General features: G+C 37.8%; 1 protein-coding gene across 4 annotated transcripts in view; it reads right to left on the bottom strand.

Moving 5' to 3' along the window:
* The window catches only part of ELMOD2 (ELMO domain containing 2), a 28,283-nt gene extending 14,711 nt beyond the window's left edge, over positions 1-13,572 (bottom strand). The window contains exons 1-6 of one of the 4 annotated variants that reach the window (XM_027117049.1): positions 13,450-13,565; positions 12,579-12,661; positions 12,168-12,315; positions 10,237-10,265; positions 1,767-1,864; positions 12-141 (exon numbers count right to left, since the gene is read on the bottom strand). In XM_027117049.1, the coding sequence (XP_026972850.1) occupies positions 12-141; positions 1,767-1,864; positions 10,237-10,265; positions 12,168-12,309 (399 nt within the window). In that variant the 5' untranslated portion in view covers positions 12,310-12,315; positions 12,579-12,661; positions 13,450-13,565. The other 3 variants (XM_027117050.1, XM_027117051.1, XM_027117048.1) reach the window with 3 other exon arrangements.
* Between the last annotated feature and the right edge of the window lie 3,645 nt (positions 13,573-17,217).

The following is a 17,217-nucleotide window of genomic DNA, read 5'->3' as shown; positions in this document are numbered from 1 at the left end:
CCAAAACTTACCTTGAGAAGCAGCTTTTCATGTTGCAGGTTATCAGAATCATATGGTTTTTTTCTCACACTTTCTACATCCAAATAGAGCTGTTTATAACCAGATATCTGTAGTAAGCATGCCTTCATACAGATTTTAAAACTGAAAATGATAAAAGTTATTATTTTAAAAAAAAACTTTTTATTTTGAAAAGTTATTATTATAAAAAAATTTTTTTATCACAATAAAGTAATGCCTTCCATAGCTTGTGGTTCATATGTCTATTTAGAAAGCATTCCCTAGCTTTTGGTTTAATACAAGAAGCATTGAGAGCCTCTGTAAACACAAAACATTATACAAAGTATCATGCAAGATGTGACAGAACAGGGCCTACAAAGAGGGCAAGACAGGTAGGAAAGGCAAACTTCCAAAACTGCAAACTTTGTAAATCCTTGATTCGTTCACTTCTTTCCATGTTTCCTCTGGGCAATCTCATGTGTTCCCCAATCTTCATTGTGAGACACTACCAGCAGACCTAATTTTCCAAGGATACAGCAACACACAATGCCGTGACAGGTTCTCCCCGTGCTTCCAAACACAACAGCTCATCCTCCCTGAAGAAGCATGCTCTTTCTCAACTCTAAATCCATTAGTGGAAGCACTAAGCACTAGTTCCCCAAGCTAGAACGCTCCAAGTTCTGACCTTCCTCTCCATCAACAATACATCAAAAGGTCCCTGAGCCCTTATCCTTTCTAGCTCTGAAATGTCCCTCAAAGCCCTCATCATATATATCCATTTACCCTGGTGTATTTATGGCTTCATCATCTCTTGCCTGAATGACTCAGTTTCCTGACTGTTCTGTCTTTATTCCTTCTACCAGCCTCCCACGTCTTCAAGTTTACCCTTCATCTTCCTAAAATACATATCTGATAATGTAGCTTGTTTGCTTAAAAAAAAAAAAAAATCGGAGGACAATATCTAAATCTCTCGGTGTGGCATGCGAGCCTCCTTGCAATATATCTCTGATCTTACACTCCACTCACTTCTCCAACCTCTGCTCTGCGCCTCAACGCTCCGGCTACAGAGGACTCCCTGTCATTCCCAGATACTCAAGGACTCTGTGTCTTGTTGGCACCTTCCTCTGCACGGAATGTCCTCCCCTACCCATTCAACAAGGTCCAGCTCAAATGTTACCTCTTCTGTGGACTTATCGTCACAGTTCTCTCCTGTACCCTCCCCTGCTTCAGCCCAAATAAATTACTCCTTCCTCAATATTTACAAAGAAAATACCAAATGAAGAAAAGCTTGCTAAATATTTACTATCTCAATATACTTGTGCTGGGAACACAGAAATGTAATAAGTCAAGTCCTCTTATGGAACTCAGAATTTATTTGGGGAAGAACAGGAGCAAATCAATGACTACAGTACAATGGGTTAAAGGTATGATAGAGGACCTTCCTGGAGGAGGACAGAAGAACTGAATTTTGAAGGACAAGAAGGACACAGGAGTCATTATTTAAATTTGGGAAAGTAATGGTAAGTTACCTTAGAGAAGGCAGATGATAAACTGGCAATAGTACTGGACTGGGAACCCAGAGATATAGGTTTTAGTCCTGCTTCCATCACTCACCTCTCTGGACCTCACTTCCTCATCTAGTGAAGTGAAAGGGTTGAATTAGATGATCTCCACAAACCCTTCAGCTCTAACGTTTCACAACTGTGTGAGATCTCCAGCCTCACAGGATGTAAGCATACGATAAATGAGAACACCGTAAAAACACATACCTGGCATCCTTCTCGGGGTTAATATTCTTTTCCTTCATTATGTCTACTACACATCTGTCCACTTCACTCTGAACAACAAGTGTCGCTTTCTGTAAGACCTATTTGTGTGAAACAAAGCTGAATGAGAAAAATCCCCTATTGCTGAAAAAGAACAGTATGTTTTGAGGTATTTAGTCAGCTTCATAATGCGTGTATTAAGATGCAAAACCAAATGAAACCGAATTTGTTTCAAATTTTCAGTAGGGCTAAAATCATACATACATAAAATAGAAGAAAAGCAGCATGATGTATTAGATGACGTCTTCCTTAACTGAGAATCAAGAGGTTCTAAGCCAATGAGTTCTTAGCAAATAAGCTCCCACCATAGTATGCTTATGAAGCAAAAACTTTTTATAAAATTCTAAAATTACATAATAAAAATATATGTACAAAAATTTTAATGCAGAAGGAAAAAAGTTTAAATTTTAAATGCAGAAGAGCAAAAAGAAGAAAAGTCAAATAATCTTGTCAATCCTACCACCAGAGATAGCCACTTGTAACAGATTAGCAGATATCCTTCCAGTCTTTTTTCTATGCATATAAAACAGATTTCTTAAATAATATGTCTTATAAATGTCCACTGGATCCTTCCTCTCAAGAAATAAGCAAGTTCAGGCCTTCTTTACCCTTAGGTTACTTTAACTCTTATCCCTCTTTAAGCTACTATCAAAATTCCATCTGATATTCCTTATACTCCAGACAAAATAATCTAATCATACTTGGAGTTATGCTTCTGCATATCCTGGGCCTTTCTTCTGGAATGATCCTTTTTCCCAATCTCTAGACATATCAATTCTTCCCATTGCTAAGCTAGCGCACATACCAGATCCAGGAAGCCTTCCCTGATTCTATTCAAGTGGAAGTAACCTCTCCTCTCTTGGATGCATAATAATGTACCTGTAACCTTTCTGTGACACTTATCACTTTCTATAGTATAGTTATTTTTATATATTAAGTGGAAAATTCTCTGAGGACAGAGACTGTATCTAACTCATTTTTTCATATCCTGTATAGAAGAGATAACAGACATATAATTATCGAACGGAGATATTTGACAGATGAAAACCTTAAGAAAGGCAACTGTTTCAGTAAAAGTCATGTACAGCTATTTTCTTTAAATTGAGGTTAATTTAAATACAATGAAAGGAGTGGATGTTACATATTCAGTTTGACCAGTTTTGACAAATGCATATACCCAAATAATCCACATCCCTATCAAAATATAGAACATTTCCATCACTGCACAAAGTTCCCTCATGCCCCTTCCCAATCAATCCCTCCCCCAACAAGCACCCACTGTTCTGCTTTCTATCACCATAACTTTGTGGTGTGCATATAAATGGAATCATAAAGTATGTACTCTTCTGTCTGCCTTCTTTTGCTCAGTAACGTTTCTAGAATTCATCCACATTCTTGCTTTCGTCAGTAATTTGTTCCTTCCAATTGTTGAGTAGTATTCCATTGTATGAATACACCTCAATTTGCTTACTTATTCTCCTGGTGATGGGTATTTGCATTGCTTCCAATTTTAGACTACTATGAATAATATTTTTTATCTTTGTGAAGTGACTATTCGAGGCTCTCGTCCTTTTAAAAATTGTGTTGTCGGGGCTTCCCTGGTGGCGCAGTGGTTGGGAGTCCGCCTGCCGATGCAGGGGACGCGGGTTCGTGCCCCGGTCCTGGAGGATCCCACGTGCCGCGGAGCTGCTGGACCCGTGAGCCATGGCCGCTGAGCCTGCGCGTCTGGAGCCTGTGCTCCGCAACGGAAGAGTCCACAACAGTGAGAGGCCCACATACCGCAAAAAAAAAAAAAAAAGCTTTATGGGATTCTGATTGGAATTGCATTGAATCCATAGGTCGGTTTGGGGATCAGCATCTTAAGAATACTGACTCTTCCAATTGATGAACACAGTATATCTTTCCATTTTAAGTTTTCTCAGGAAAAGGAGTCGTAATGCTGACGTCTTGCATAGCTTTCGTTATATTTATCCCTGAGTATTTTACGTTTCTGGATGCTACTGTAAGTGGAACTGTTCTTTTTTTGTTTTCCAAAAGTTTGCTCTTAACATACGGGGACATACTGTGTCCTACAACATTGCTAAATTCATTTATCAATAATGCTGGTTAATTTTATAGATTTCTTAGGATTTTCTATACTCACAAACTATGTCATCTGTTAATAAAGACAGTTTCTTTTCAATCATTATGTCTTAGATTTCTTTTCCTTCCCTTACTACACTGCCTAGGACCTTTAGCACAATGCCGAATAAAAGGAGAGTAAACATCCTTGCCTTGTTCCCAACTGAGTGTGGAGAGCATTCAATAATTCAGTGTTGTATACCTATCAGGCTAGCTGCAGGGTTTTCATAGATGGCCTTTAATAGGAGGAGGAAGTTCCTTTTACTCCTAGTTAGTTGAGTGTTTCTGACCATGAATGGGTATTGAGCTCTGCCAAAACAGTTTTACAGTATCTACTCAAATGATCTTTTTCTAATTTACTTTGTTAATGTGGTAAGTTACATTCATTGATTTTGAAAATGTAGTCATGACATATTATTCTTTTTATATATTACTGGGATCAATTTGCTAATGAAGAATTTTTGTATCTATATTCAGGAAGGATATTCGTTTGTAATTTTCATTTATACAGTGTCCTTGTCTGGTTTTAATATCAGGATTATACTGGCCTCATAAAATGTGTTTCTTTCTACTCGATTTTCTAGGAGCTTATGTAATAGCAGTATTATTTTTTCTTCTTAAACGTTTGATAAGAGTTCACTAGTGAAGCTAATATTGGAAGATATTTTGTGCAAAATGTTTAAATTACAGATTCCATTTATTAGGTATATGGCTATTTCAATTGTTTTATTTCTTTGTGTTAGTTTTGCTAAACTGTGTTTTTCAAGCACTTTGTCTCTTTCATCTAAGCTATAGACTTCATTGGCATCAAGTTGTCCATAGCACCTCCTTATACTTTAGTGACTACAGGCTGTGGTGATGCCCCCTCTATCATTCCTGATATGGGCAATTTGGGCTTTCTCTCTTTCTTGATCAGTGTTACTAGAGGGCTATTAATATTACTTATTTTTTCAAAGAATCAACTTTTGAGCTTGGTGGTATTTCCTATTTTTATCTGTTTACTATTTTGTTAATTGTTTCTTATTTTCATTATATCCTTTCTTTTATTTATTTTGGGTTTAATTTTCTCTCTTCTAGTTTCTTAAGGTATAAGCATAGCTCACTGATTTCAGGCCTTTAAAAACTGCTTTGGGTGTATTCCACAAATTCTGATATGTTGTGTTTTCATTACCATTCACTTCAATTCTCTTTCTAAATTTCCCTTGTGAGTACTTCTGTGATCCATGGGTTACTCAGATTCTTAATTTCCAGATATTTGGGGATTTTCTAGATGTTATATTTTTCTTTTTTTAAAAAATTAATTTATTTTATTAATTTATTTTTTTGGCTGCTTTGGGTCTTCGTTGCTGCGTGTGGGCTTTCTCTAGTTGCGGCAAGTGGGAGCTACTCTTCGTTGTGGTGCATGGGCTTCTCATTGCAGTGGCTTCTCTTGTTGCAGAGCACAGACTCTAGGCATGTGGGCTCCAGTAGTTGTGGCAAGTGGGCTCCAGTAGTTGTGGCAAGTGGACTCAGTAGTTGTGGCTTGTGGGCTCTAGAGCACAGGCTCAGTAATTGTGGCACACGGGCTTAGCTGCTCTGTGGCATGTGAGATCTTCCCAGACCAGAGACCGAACCTGTGTCCCCTGCACTGGCAGTTGGATTCTTAACCACTGCACCACCAGGGAAGTCCTCTTATTTCTAACTTAATGCTGTTGGAGACAGAAAACATACTCTGTATGCATTCAGCCCTCTGAAACTTACTGAGACTTAAAAGACCCAGTATATGATATATCTGTATGACTGTTCCATGTGTACTTGGGAATATGTATTTTGCATTTGTTGGGTGTAGCACCCTATAAATGTCAATTAGGTCAAGATGGTTAATTGTATTGTTCAAATTGTATAGAGCCTTCCGATTTTTTTTTCTTGTTTTACTATCATTTATTGAGAGAATGCAGTAAAGTTTCCAGCTACAATTGTGGGTTCATATATTTCTCCGTCTAGCTGTGTCTATTTTGGCTTCAAGTATTTGGCAGCTTTGTTAATAAGTGTATACACATTTAATACTGTTACATTTTCTTGATAAATTAGCCGTTTTATCATTACCAAAAAAAAAAAAGATTTAGTCTCCAGTAACACTCCAGGTTTATATTTTCTAAAAGAAAGCCACAAAAGCTTTTTTATGCTTATTGTTTGCACGGTATACGCTTTTACTTTCTGTTTGTTTGTGACTTTATGTTTCGAGTATGCTTCTTGAAATAACATTCAGTTAGTTGGGTCTTGCTTTTTTATCCATCTGTCAATCTCTGTCTTATTCTCTAAACTTTTGGTAGATCTTTAGTTCCTAATCAAAAACAAAATAACAGCTGGATGGAGGAGAAATATAACCCATTACATTTTCTAAGTTCTCATGTATCACAACATTGTCTAAGTTCTCATGGAGCTCATGAAGGTATATTCAATACTGGAATATACAGGACTTAAAGAATTTCTTAGGTCAGCAATTGTAAAACTTTCTCTTTTAACCTAAAACTATGTAAGTATACAAAGACCCTTTTCCCAATGATGTTTACTTTAGAGCTAAAGAAAAAGTAGGTGATAATAAACAACAAGAAAGCAACATATACAAATCACTTATCACATATTTTGTAAGAAAATAATATATGCTTATGCATATGATTTTATTACAAAATAACATTCAATAAACATAAAAGTAATCTAGTCTTTTTTTGTTATACCTACCTTGATGGTAAGTTATAAATTATATGACTAGCCAAATTATATTTATAGCCAACAAACATCAACAGTGAGTTTCACCATGCAAGCAAATCTGGGGAAATTATACATACATTTGTGTTAGTGTAACCACAGAGTGTGAATGTTTCATTTTTGAACCACAATGCTTATGTGGTTATATACTTAAAGTCTAATTTTGGAAAATTAGAGACCAAAAAATATGCAAATGTGCATTACTATACCATCAATGCACAGACAAGTAAACTGATGCTATAAAACTAATTTATCATTCAATAGCTAGAATGTTATCACTACTATTTAAGAGCTAAGACAGCAGCTCTAACCAAACAACAGCCAATCAAAAACATGACTAGACTGACAAAGTGTTCTTTCCCTAAATTTCAAATTTTTCAAATACCCATATATGCATAAGTACAGTGGAGCTCTGCAACATTACCATACATCGAATAGCAGCCAGACCTCTTAGCAGAATACTGAACTAGACTCCTCAAGCGCTAAAAAGGTTTTCATTTTCATTTATAAGTCCCAAAGTTTTAGTAATCCTTAATATATAATTGATAAATGGTTGGTCTTAATGTAAAATACAAGCAAATGAGACTCAATTTTTAACAATCAAGGAAAGAATTTCCACTACAGAACAATTCACAACCCAATAGGACCACACTATCACTACTTTAGGGAACTGGCCTTAATAGATTAAAATCAGTTTTATTCACAGCAATCATTGGTAATGTTAAGTATTTAAATAACTAAGAGGTTTTCATGCATATTTTAAACTTCTAAAAATTTTGTAGTGTATGTTGGTTTAATCCCATCATCACTAACATAATATTAGTGATACCTATCAGGTACTGGGTATTCTCTTGGGCTGCTTTCATTATAATAATATTTCTAACCCTGAAACAACCATGTGGATATTAATACCTCCTTTGACAATGAGAAAATGAGTAACTTGCACAAACAACTAGAAAGTGATACAATCAGAATCTGAACTCAGATTTTTTTCATAGGAATATAAAAGTAGAGCGGGTTAATAGAAATATCACAAAATCAGAATTCAATTTTACTCTACAAAGTAAATGAAATATACAAATGAGACACAATACACACCATAAATTGTATATTTAAACTGATGAGACTTCTTCCATTAGCTTATTGACAAGGTTACCTTAGATTTAAAACCGCAAGAAAGCAAAGCTCCTGTGATTTAATTCCGTAAGTATTTAACTACCCATTTGTTGACTATTCCTTTTTAGTATGCCCTCCAAAACACAATTAGCAATTTATATTTTTAGATAATAAATTCATAAGAATACAATTTTTTTTTTTTTTTTTGCCGTACGCGGGCCTCTCACTGCCGTGGCCTCTCCCGTTGCGGAGCACAGGCTCCGGACGCGCAGGCCCAGCGGCCATGGCTCACGGGCCCAGCAGCTCCGCGCCATGTGGGATCTCCCGGCCCGGGGCACGAACCCACCTCCCCTGCATCGGCAGGCGGACTCTCAACCACTGCGCCACCAGGGAAGCCCAAGAATACAATTTTAATGTTTACTTTTCAAGTGAACTTAATTGCCAGTAAATGGGAGAAAAGATAATGAACATTTTATTTTCTTTAACTTGTAACCACTACCTTAAAGCCTCCAAACACTTCAGCCTACATTTACCTCTTCCGTCTCTAAATGCCTGATTTTAATTACATTAGATTTCAGTCTTTTTTTTTTTTATATACCAAAGACCCTGGTGGAATGTTGAACATACGGCAATCATTCAAATCTTCGCTCAAGGATTTGACCAAGGCACTAGAGTTCTTAAAAAGTATCATCTTGTGTGCAGTCCCACTTAAGTTTGGGGTAATTTTACCACATATAAAATCCCATAAGTAAATTTTACGACCAAAAATGTCATTACAATCAATTTTGGTAATGATGGTTACACAGACAGATGTGAAAGTGAGTTCCCAGTTCCAGAAACCCTCCGGAGTTTCATCTACAATTTATGATATTGTTACTTTGTGAAATTGCAGCCGAAGTTTCAGTTAATGGAACTATACGGGTGGATAGGTATAAACAAATTTTTAGAATGAGCAACTTGTTAACTTTCTAGATCCCTACAGTCTCATTTTAAAAAAAAAGAATATTAATCACTTTATAGGATTCTAAACAAAGGGGTAGGACTCTAGACTCTTCTCCCCTCCCCGGTATTCATTCACGTATATGAGTTATTCCCAAATTGACCACTCATAAATAAAAGACTAACTAAATCAGTAAAGCACCTATTTTATAGGTCACTCTCCAAAACTTAACAGATATGCTTGCAATATTCAGCAGTGTCCATTTTCTTTCCAGCATGAATCAGTAACTCATATTAATATCACTAGACAGTAGCAAATCAACAATTTTTGACCCTATATTCTCGATCCACATTGTACATCATGACCAAATACAAACATATATACGGATATCTAAAACAGAGATAGATGCACACACAGATAACTAAAATTAAATTTTCATGAAACCATATTTAACCTTACTACGACCGCTGTTTTCTAATTATTTTCTATTCCATTCCTTTTGTTGTTGTTGTTTAATGCTGGCTGTGATCTACCATGGGATTTCAAACAATGGTCTACATGTTCCATACTCTAACTTTGCCACACCAAATAATCTATATATAGAGAAAAAATACTGCGAAACACTATAGGGAAGCATGTGGTGGACTGAATTATTGGTCCCTGTTTTTCACTCCTGTGTAATTGAATTATATACCCACATGCTTAACATGGCCTCATGGTGGGCATAATGTATTTTTCCATCCCTTGACTTGGGCTTGGCCATGTAACTTACTTTAGGGATATTAATGGACATGACACAAGAAAACTTAAAATATGCCTCTGTGGCTGGACGTTCAACAATCAACTGTGAGAAGAATATTTCCCAGGTACCTTTTCAACCTAGGTCCCACAATGAGACAACTGCAACAGACCTGAACTTGGCACCAGCTTGAAGAAGAGCTTCCCCAGTTGGCCCACAGACACATGAGCAAGAAATAAATAATGCATTTATTTATAATGTATTTATATAATAAACCTATGCCCTGAGATTTTATAAGTTTGTTACACAGCAGCAACTGACTAATAAACATTATGAGTTATGACTTATTTTGGATCAAAAGGTACATGACCCAGGATTTTCTATAACTATCCAAACCTATCTTAAGGACACAGTCTATTAGAAAGTTTTCCCCCTAAGACCCTGCTTTCCCCAAAGCTAACAAGTTTTGAGGTAAAATAAACAAGCAAAACCTCAGAACAGAAAAAATTATTCAAATACCTTCTTTGTGCATGAGTAGTGCACACAAACACATACACACACAGAAAAAAAAGGTTTTAAAAAATAGAATATTTCTTCTAAGATGGGAAAATTTCACTCAATACTCTTTACAGCAAAGACTCTTCTAGTAGGACATTAAAAATAATTCACTCTAAAATTGAGGCATTCTTTTAAAGAAAAAGTATCTCCAAGTTAGGTTGTCTAGAATAATCACCTTGATATGATCCTACCTTATTCTTGGAGTATGTCAAGGAATTTTCTGAAATGAAAAAAAAAAAAAAAGAATATTATTACTTAAATGCTGTTTGTGAATTACTCCGCAAATAGTATAAATATCAAGCCAGTAATAAATTACTTTAATAGTTCCAGAAGATATAATTTCTACATGAATAACATAGCAAACATTAAAAAATTTTATCCTTACAGTATGATTCCAAAATTCTCAACCCAACACACATACCAGAGCCAAAGAGGTAAGACCAACCTAATTTCCCCAGAATCATCTGTTTCTGTGCGGGCCCGCAAGTGTCTACTAACTGCTGCAAATTCATCCACGGCTACCTCAGAATAGCTTGGGTTCCAGAAACTCATCTTAAGAATACAGTGAGAGTGCTCTATCCTACCTTTTCATGTGTTAGCCTTATGAAGTAAGCGTTTATGTTTGAAGAGCTAGCAAACAAAACATACAACAAAGGGGCAAAAAGGAAGACTTTAGATTATCTGGACAACCATTCTCTAACCAGACAAAAAGCAAAACAGCTTTTTCGTTCTTGCTTTCTGCTTCAAGAATCACAAGAACATTTTTTACTGGTCTGTTTACAAGTTTTTCTGGCAAATAGTAAACAGTCTCCTTTTCTCAGCAATTTGAAAAATTCAAGAAAAATGTTCTTGCTGCAAAATAAAGTCTTAAAATGTTCTTCCGCCATAATATAAAAAATCAATCACTACTACTAAGAGTTCTTATCAAGAGGTACTTTGCTCTTCTCAGAGCAGTCAAAAGGGCAAATCAAAAGAGCAGGCAATAATTTAAGTCAGCTACAAAGTTGTGAAAAATCTAGGGAGGTAATTAAACTTCAATCATCTAGCAGCCCTGAGGCTCACTCTCTCCTTACTCTGCCATTCTTCCCCTGTTATCTTGGCTACCAACACGCACTCCTCAAATCTTACAGGGGTGGATTTCTTAGTTGAAGCACGCTTGTTCAACACAAAAGAGGCTGTGGTTAAGTCACGATTTTCCATCTGACACAGTGAACATGAACTGCAGCCCATCCCTGGTCTGCCTCACTCTGGCCAAAGAGAAATGACCTCGATGATATTTCTCACTCATCTGTGTTCTAATTTAAAGCCATATTTTCAAGTAAGTATTGAAAGCTGATCAATTTTAGAAGGTACTAGAGCAGCACTGTTCAACAGAAATATAATGCAAGCCCAAATGTGAACCACATATGTACCTTAACGTTTTCTAGTAGCCATATTAGAGTAAAAGAAACAGATAAAAGTAATGTTAATATATTTTAACCCAATAGATCCAAAATATTATCATTTCAACATACAATGAATATAAACAATTATTAATGAGATACCTTTACATTCATATAAAGCCTTTGAAATCCAGAGTATATTTCCTAGTTCTGCACATTTAATTCAGACTAATCATATTTCAAGTGTCCAATAGCCACATGTGGCTATTGGCTACAGTATGGGACAGTGCAGATTTTTAGTCTACTAATCTTTCCTAGGGATCACTAGATACCTGTTATTATTCTTTCATGAACTGCATAAGAGATTAAAAGATTGAAGGATGCTGGATATAAAAATGGATCTCCTTCACTGAAGTGAAAATTTCAAAGGACTTATAGAAGTATAGATTTTTCTCTAGAAAGTAGGCTGCAACCATAATCTAAGGTAAAACTGATGAATTTCAGGAACCAGAGAAGGTAATTCTTTGCACAGATGCAGAACTAAATAATAGTTTCTTTTTCTATAGAATCAGTATTAGCGCTGGAAGGATTCAAAGTGAGATTTCAAAGATCATGAAACTGAGATTAAGTGACTTGATCGTGATACACAAGCGCTATTGTCACTATCAGTACTGAGAAAAATATTCATTCAGAGTTAAATTTTTATTCGTTTTTAATTATCCTTTTTCGAAAAACATTACCTATCCTGTGTGTCCTTTGTGCACCTACATAGGTATCAAAAATTCGCTGCAATTCACATTTTCCAGTCATCTGTCGTAAGAGCCATTTCATCCAAAATCGAAAGAAGTGCCCATAGAAGAACTCCCACAAAGAAATAAACATTTTTTCCTGGAGAAGGAAATATATGACAGGTTTAACGACCTTAAATTGGATTTAGAAAAAGAGAAAAAATTAGTGTATCCAACTCATCAAATCCCAAATTATATTAATAGATATAATGTTGTTCCATTGTGTCTATTTTGTAGTAGTGTTTGGGCATCTAAGAAAACAATGCCAGGTGTAATATATACCATTTAGATTAATTAAATGATGCTGGCCAAATGGTTAATTTATCATTTTAAACAATTAACTGTAAAAATCAAACTACTTACTTAGATTCAAGCTCTCAGTTCACTATTTAATTTCTTATTCTTTGAGAACAGGGCTCAACAGTTCAACAACAAAAGGACCCCACCTAAAGCAACAATTAAATCAAATATACCATATATCAGAATTGTTTGTATAAAGAATAAGTCTTCTTAACCCCTGTGGATAATCCCAGTTACAGCTGTCCCACAGTCAGGTGATGGCAGCAAATAAAAACACTACATATGGCTTATAAATGAAGTACACAAACTGAACACGGAATAGATCACACCCTGGCTAATTGTTGATTTTCCATTCAACAGGTGAACGGCAGAAATACTAAGAAGGGTAATAGACTACACCCTCGATAAAACTGAATATTTATGCCATAAGAAAAATCTTCGGCTCCTAAATGAAGCGGGGTCGGGGAAATGAAAGTCAGGAGGAGTTACTCAAAAACAAAAATGCTCATCTCTTTCCTGCCTTAAACATTCCCACAGATAGATCATCTCCCGAGGGACTGTCAAATTCGAGATCCCCGCAGGTTAGTGCAGAATCAGTGCACAGAGACTGGCTCAACTGTGATTTTAAAATGAATCCATCTGGTCCGCGCTCATCAAGACAAAAGAAGCCGAACTGCAAAGCAGAGGGAACGCCTGCCTCACGGCGCCTGAGCTCCCCAGCCCTCTGGGAGCCGCTGCGCCGCCGAGCCCCCCTCCCGGAGCCTGGCCGAGCCCAGCTCGCGCCGTGCCCGCGAGTGGGAGGGAACCGCTCGCACAAAGCCCCGCCGGCCCGGCAGCCCCGCGGGACTTTCCGTAGGACACCGCGGGGCCCGCGCGCCTTCAGCGCAGCCGCACCCAAGCTGCACCGGGCGAGAGGAAAAGAAACAGCAGCCACCTCACGGGAACGGGAAGAACTAGGAGGAGCTGGAGCTGCCTCGGTTTCCCCGACTGCAAACTGCCGGCAACGGAAACGACGCTACTCGCGGTACGCTCCCTGCAAGCACCGCGACCCGGAAGTCGGGGAGCGAAGCGGCGGGAACGCCTTCCCCGGCACACTGCCCGGCCCCGCCCCGCCGCCCTCGCCGATTGGCCCGAGCTCCACCAATCGCTATCTCTGAAAGGATGTCGAGCTGGGCTGCCCCGCCGCGCGTGCTCGGATTCTAGGGACACCCGACGGTTTCCCTGGCAACCACTACCTTGAGGCACGCCCCGCGCCAAAGATCGGTCTTCGACAGAGCGGCTCCGTAGATTTTTCTCGCCTTAAATTTCAGGTCTTTTGCGCAAGCAGAAACGGTGTACTACTCCTAGATTCCAAGCACGGGAGAAGCGATGTGCTTTGCGTAACTTTCATACCGCCAAGGTAACAAAAGTGCTTTCACCTGCATTTAATCTTAATTCTGTGAAGTAATTAGTAACAGTCCCACTTTATGGATGAGGAAACAGAATTTACGTTGAATGACTTGCCCATGGCTACTACGTGGCAGATACGGAGAGCCCTGTACGTTGAGTAAAGAAGTTTAGACTTTGTCCTGTAATGATAAACATCTAATAGTACATGGAACATTTATTCCTTAGCTGGTTTTTTCTTGAAAAAGTAACTTATGCGCATGACTTTTTAAAAAAATCCAACCTCAAACAGTACATTCATTAATTCAAGTATCTGTTAATTGGCCGTTGATGCACCAGGCAGTGTTCTAAGAGGGAGTCATACATTAAATAAATGCAAATATTTAGTATGTCAAGTGGTACTAAAGGGGTATTAGGGAAGGGAGGGAGAGTTTCTACATACAGTGTAGACAGGGGAGTCTCCGTGTTAAGGTGACATTTGACCAGTGTTCAGAATGAAGTAAGGGAGTGAGAGTATCTGGAGGAAGAGTATTCCAGACACTAGAAAGGCAAGTGCAAAGACATACTTCATAAGGTGGAGGAATAGTAAGAAGGGCAGTATGCCTGGAGGAGAAAGAACAAGGGGAGAGTAAAATACAAGTACAAAGGACAATTTACACTGAAAAATAACTTCCACCCACCCATGCACAACTCCTGGTCCCTCAGCTTCCTTTCTCGAAAGCAACCAGTATTAGTTGCTTGTTTGTACCTTCAGGGACATTCTATGCGAATATATACATATATATATATATATATATATATATATATATATATATGTCCCCTCCATCCCCTTGTTAGCACAAACTGAAGCAGCAGTGCAAACTTTTCCACACCTCAACCAACATTTTTTTAAAAGGTGCTAATTGTAAAACGCTAGACATGTGAAGGGTGCATAAGCCATCATCCCTGCCCCATAGAAGCAACTAACTTGGTAATGAAATCTGGACATATACTATAATAATAAAACAGACTCAGATCTTGAAAGGAACTTAAAGATCATCTCAATGAATATTTTTTATTGTACATAAAAAGATTCAAAAAGGCAAAGTACACAGCCAAATTGGCAAATTAAGAACTAGAAACAAACCTATATTTCAGGTGTCTCTCTATTATTACACAAAACCTTCATAGAATAGAAAGTGAAATAATTCTGTAGTACAATTATAAAATCCTTTTACCTTTTCAATGTGCTACACTGAGAGTTGGGGGTGGTGGTGCAGAGAGGAACCCTTCTGCTGGTCTCCATGCTACCTGTTGGCCCACTTCTATCCATGTTTTTCTCCAAGAGAGGAGAATGCTCACCTGTTTGGTCAGAACCTGAGAAGTTGGTTGAACTGCATTTATTGGAAGCAGGATCACTGTCTATTAAAATGCCATGTGCATATGGATTTCCTCTTCTGTCTTCCACGAATTCATTTGCATATAACTAGCAGATACAATAAACCAGTCCTGTGCCTCAGGGAAGATTGGCCTTCTATCTTTCTCATTTTATTGTCTTTCTTCTTTGTGGCTGGCTAAATGGTGGTTAGATCCTAAGATTAGAATTCTGGCTTCAAGGAGAAAGTGGGACCTACTTAGGTCTCTGAACTAAATTGTGTGCTTCTACCAGGCCTTATCAGATACACCTACATGGAAGAAAGAGGCTATGGTGTAATGGAGTTTGGTTATATTTTTGTGTAGTACTGAGGAATCTCTGCTTTTCTTGGATTCTCAGACTAAACAACAAAGGCACTGTTGATTTTAGAAACTGCTTAATGGAAAGAGTTGTTTGTATGACTGTTAATCAACAATTTGTTACAGTGTTTGGGGTTTGATCCATGGAAGACCCAAATAAAATATCAAGCCCTCTTGTGGAGTGTGTGAAGTCTGGAACGCAGCGAGTTTATACTGAGAAGGAAAACTGTATACTCCTTTCACTAACAGTGAAATGGATTACTTCTGCAGAAGCATTAAAAACGTTATGGACAGAGGCAACCCTGACTGGTTTTATGATGATTTGTGTTGCACTTCCCTGAAACTAAGTTAGACACTGTGCTTAGGGGGAACCCCTCGTGTATGGATTCCCCATATAATTTTCTTAAATGGAAGGAAAAGGAAATACACAGAATGCCAAGGCAAATTTGTTCTCACAGCTACTAGTAACGGGGTTTACCAATGAAAATTTAAGCTATGCAAAATTAAGCTAATGGGCTGGGGTGAAGATATTAACCAGAACAAAGGAAATAACCATTGAATCAGGTAAAACTATTTATATGATTGGTTTTTTTTAAAAGAAAAAGGGTGAGGGGGAGTAAAGAAGCAAGAATTTTGACAGATTCCCTACAGAGGGTTTGGTGGCACATTAACAATAGTTGGGAGCAGGGAAAACTATTCAGGCTCCTGTGTCGGCCTCACCTAAGTTAATCTGTCAGATCTGTTCCAATTATCCCAGCCTGGATGAGTTTAGGGCTAAGGATGCTGAAATAGGGAAATAAGGTGGATTTAGCACAGGGAAGTTATTTTAATTCATCATTAGTGCTGTGGTAGAAAAGGACGACTAACTTGAGGGTCAAGAAATCATCAATTGACCCCTGTTAGGAGGTCCAAGATTGTATGATATAGTTTATGTTGAGCGGCAGAGGACAGTGGAAAACCTCTGGGGGATTATCTAACGATGATGCAAAATGTACCATAATATCATCAGGGGAATGGAAGGGCAATATTAAGGTATGAAAATTGAAGTTTGGAGCAAATGAAAATGTTATGGTAGGCAGCACCAGAATCATGATGAAGCTGAAGCTGGAGAAATAACAAAGTAGGAACTACCCAGTGCCTCCTTTTATCTGAATCTGTAATTACAGTGGATGTGATGAAGTTCCTTGTCACTACCAGCTTAAAGCCAAATGTCTTTTAAGAGACAGAGAAGTCTGCCCTTTATGGATTTTTAATTAGACACCCAAAATGGGAGCCCTGAAAATTGCTCAGACCTTCCTTTGGAGTAAATATCAGGCAGTGTCAGATTGGGGAAGGACACAGTAAATCTCATCTCTCATTAGGAAACAATGGGAGCAGAATCTCCACTAATGCTTTCTATTAATCCTCTGTGGCCCAGGAGAAAAGACCCATGGGAATAACTGTTAGCCATCATGATTTGAACAAGGTAGTTACCATGACTTAAATTAGTGTCTGTCCTGCCAAGCACTGTAGAAACTGCCTAAGACGTTGAACAAGCTAACGTTCAACAAGCTAAACAAGCTGCTTTTGTGATAGATTCACCTATGCTACCTTCTTTATTTTA

Source organism: Aethalodelphis obliquidens, unplaced genomic scaffold, assembly GCF_003676395.1.
Source record: "Aethalodelphis obliquidens isolate GAN/ISIS:26980383/991018 unplaced genomic scaffold, ASM367639v1 scaffold17, whole genome shotgun sequence".
Lineage (NCBI taxonomy): Eukaryota > Metazoa > Chordata > Mammalia > Artiodactyla > Delphinidae > Aethalodelphis > Aethalodelphis obliquidens.
The sequence above is the reverse complement of the archived record's forward strand: the minus strand, read 5'-3'. Positions and strand labels throughout refer to the sequence as shown.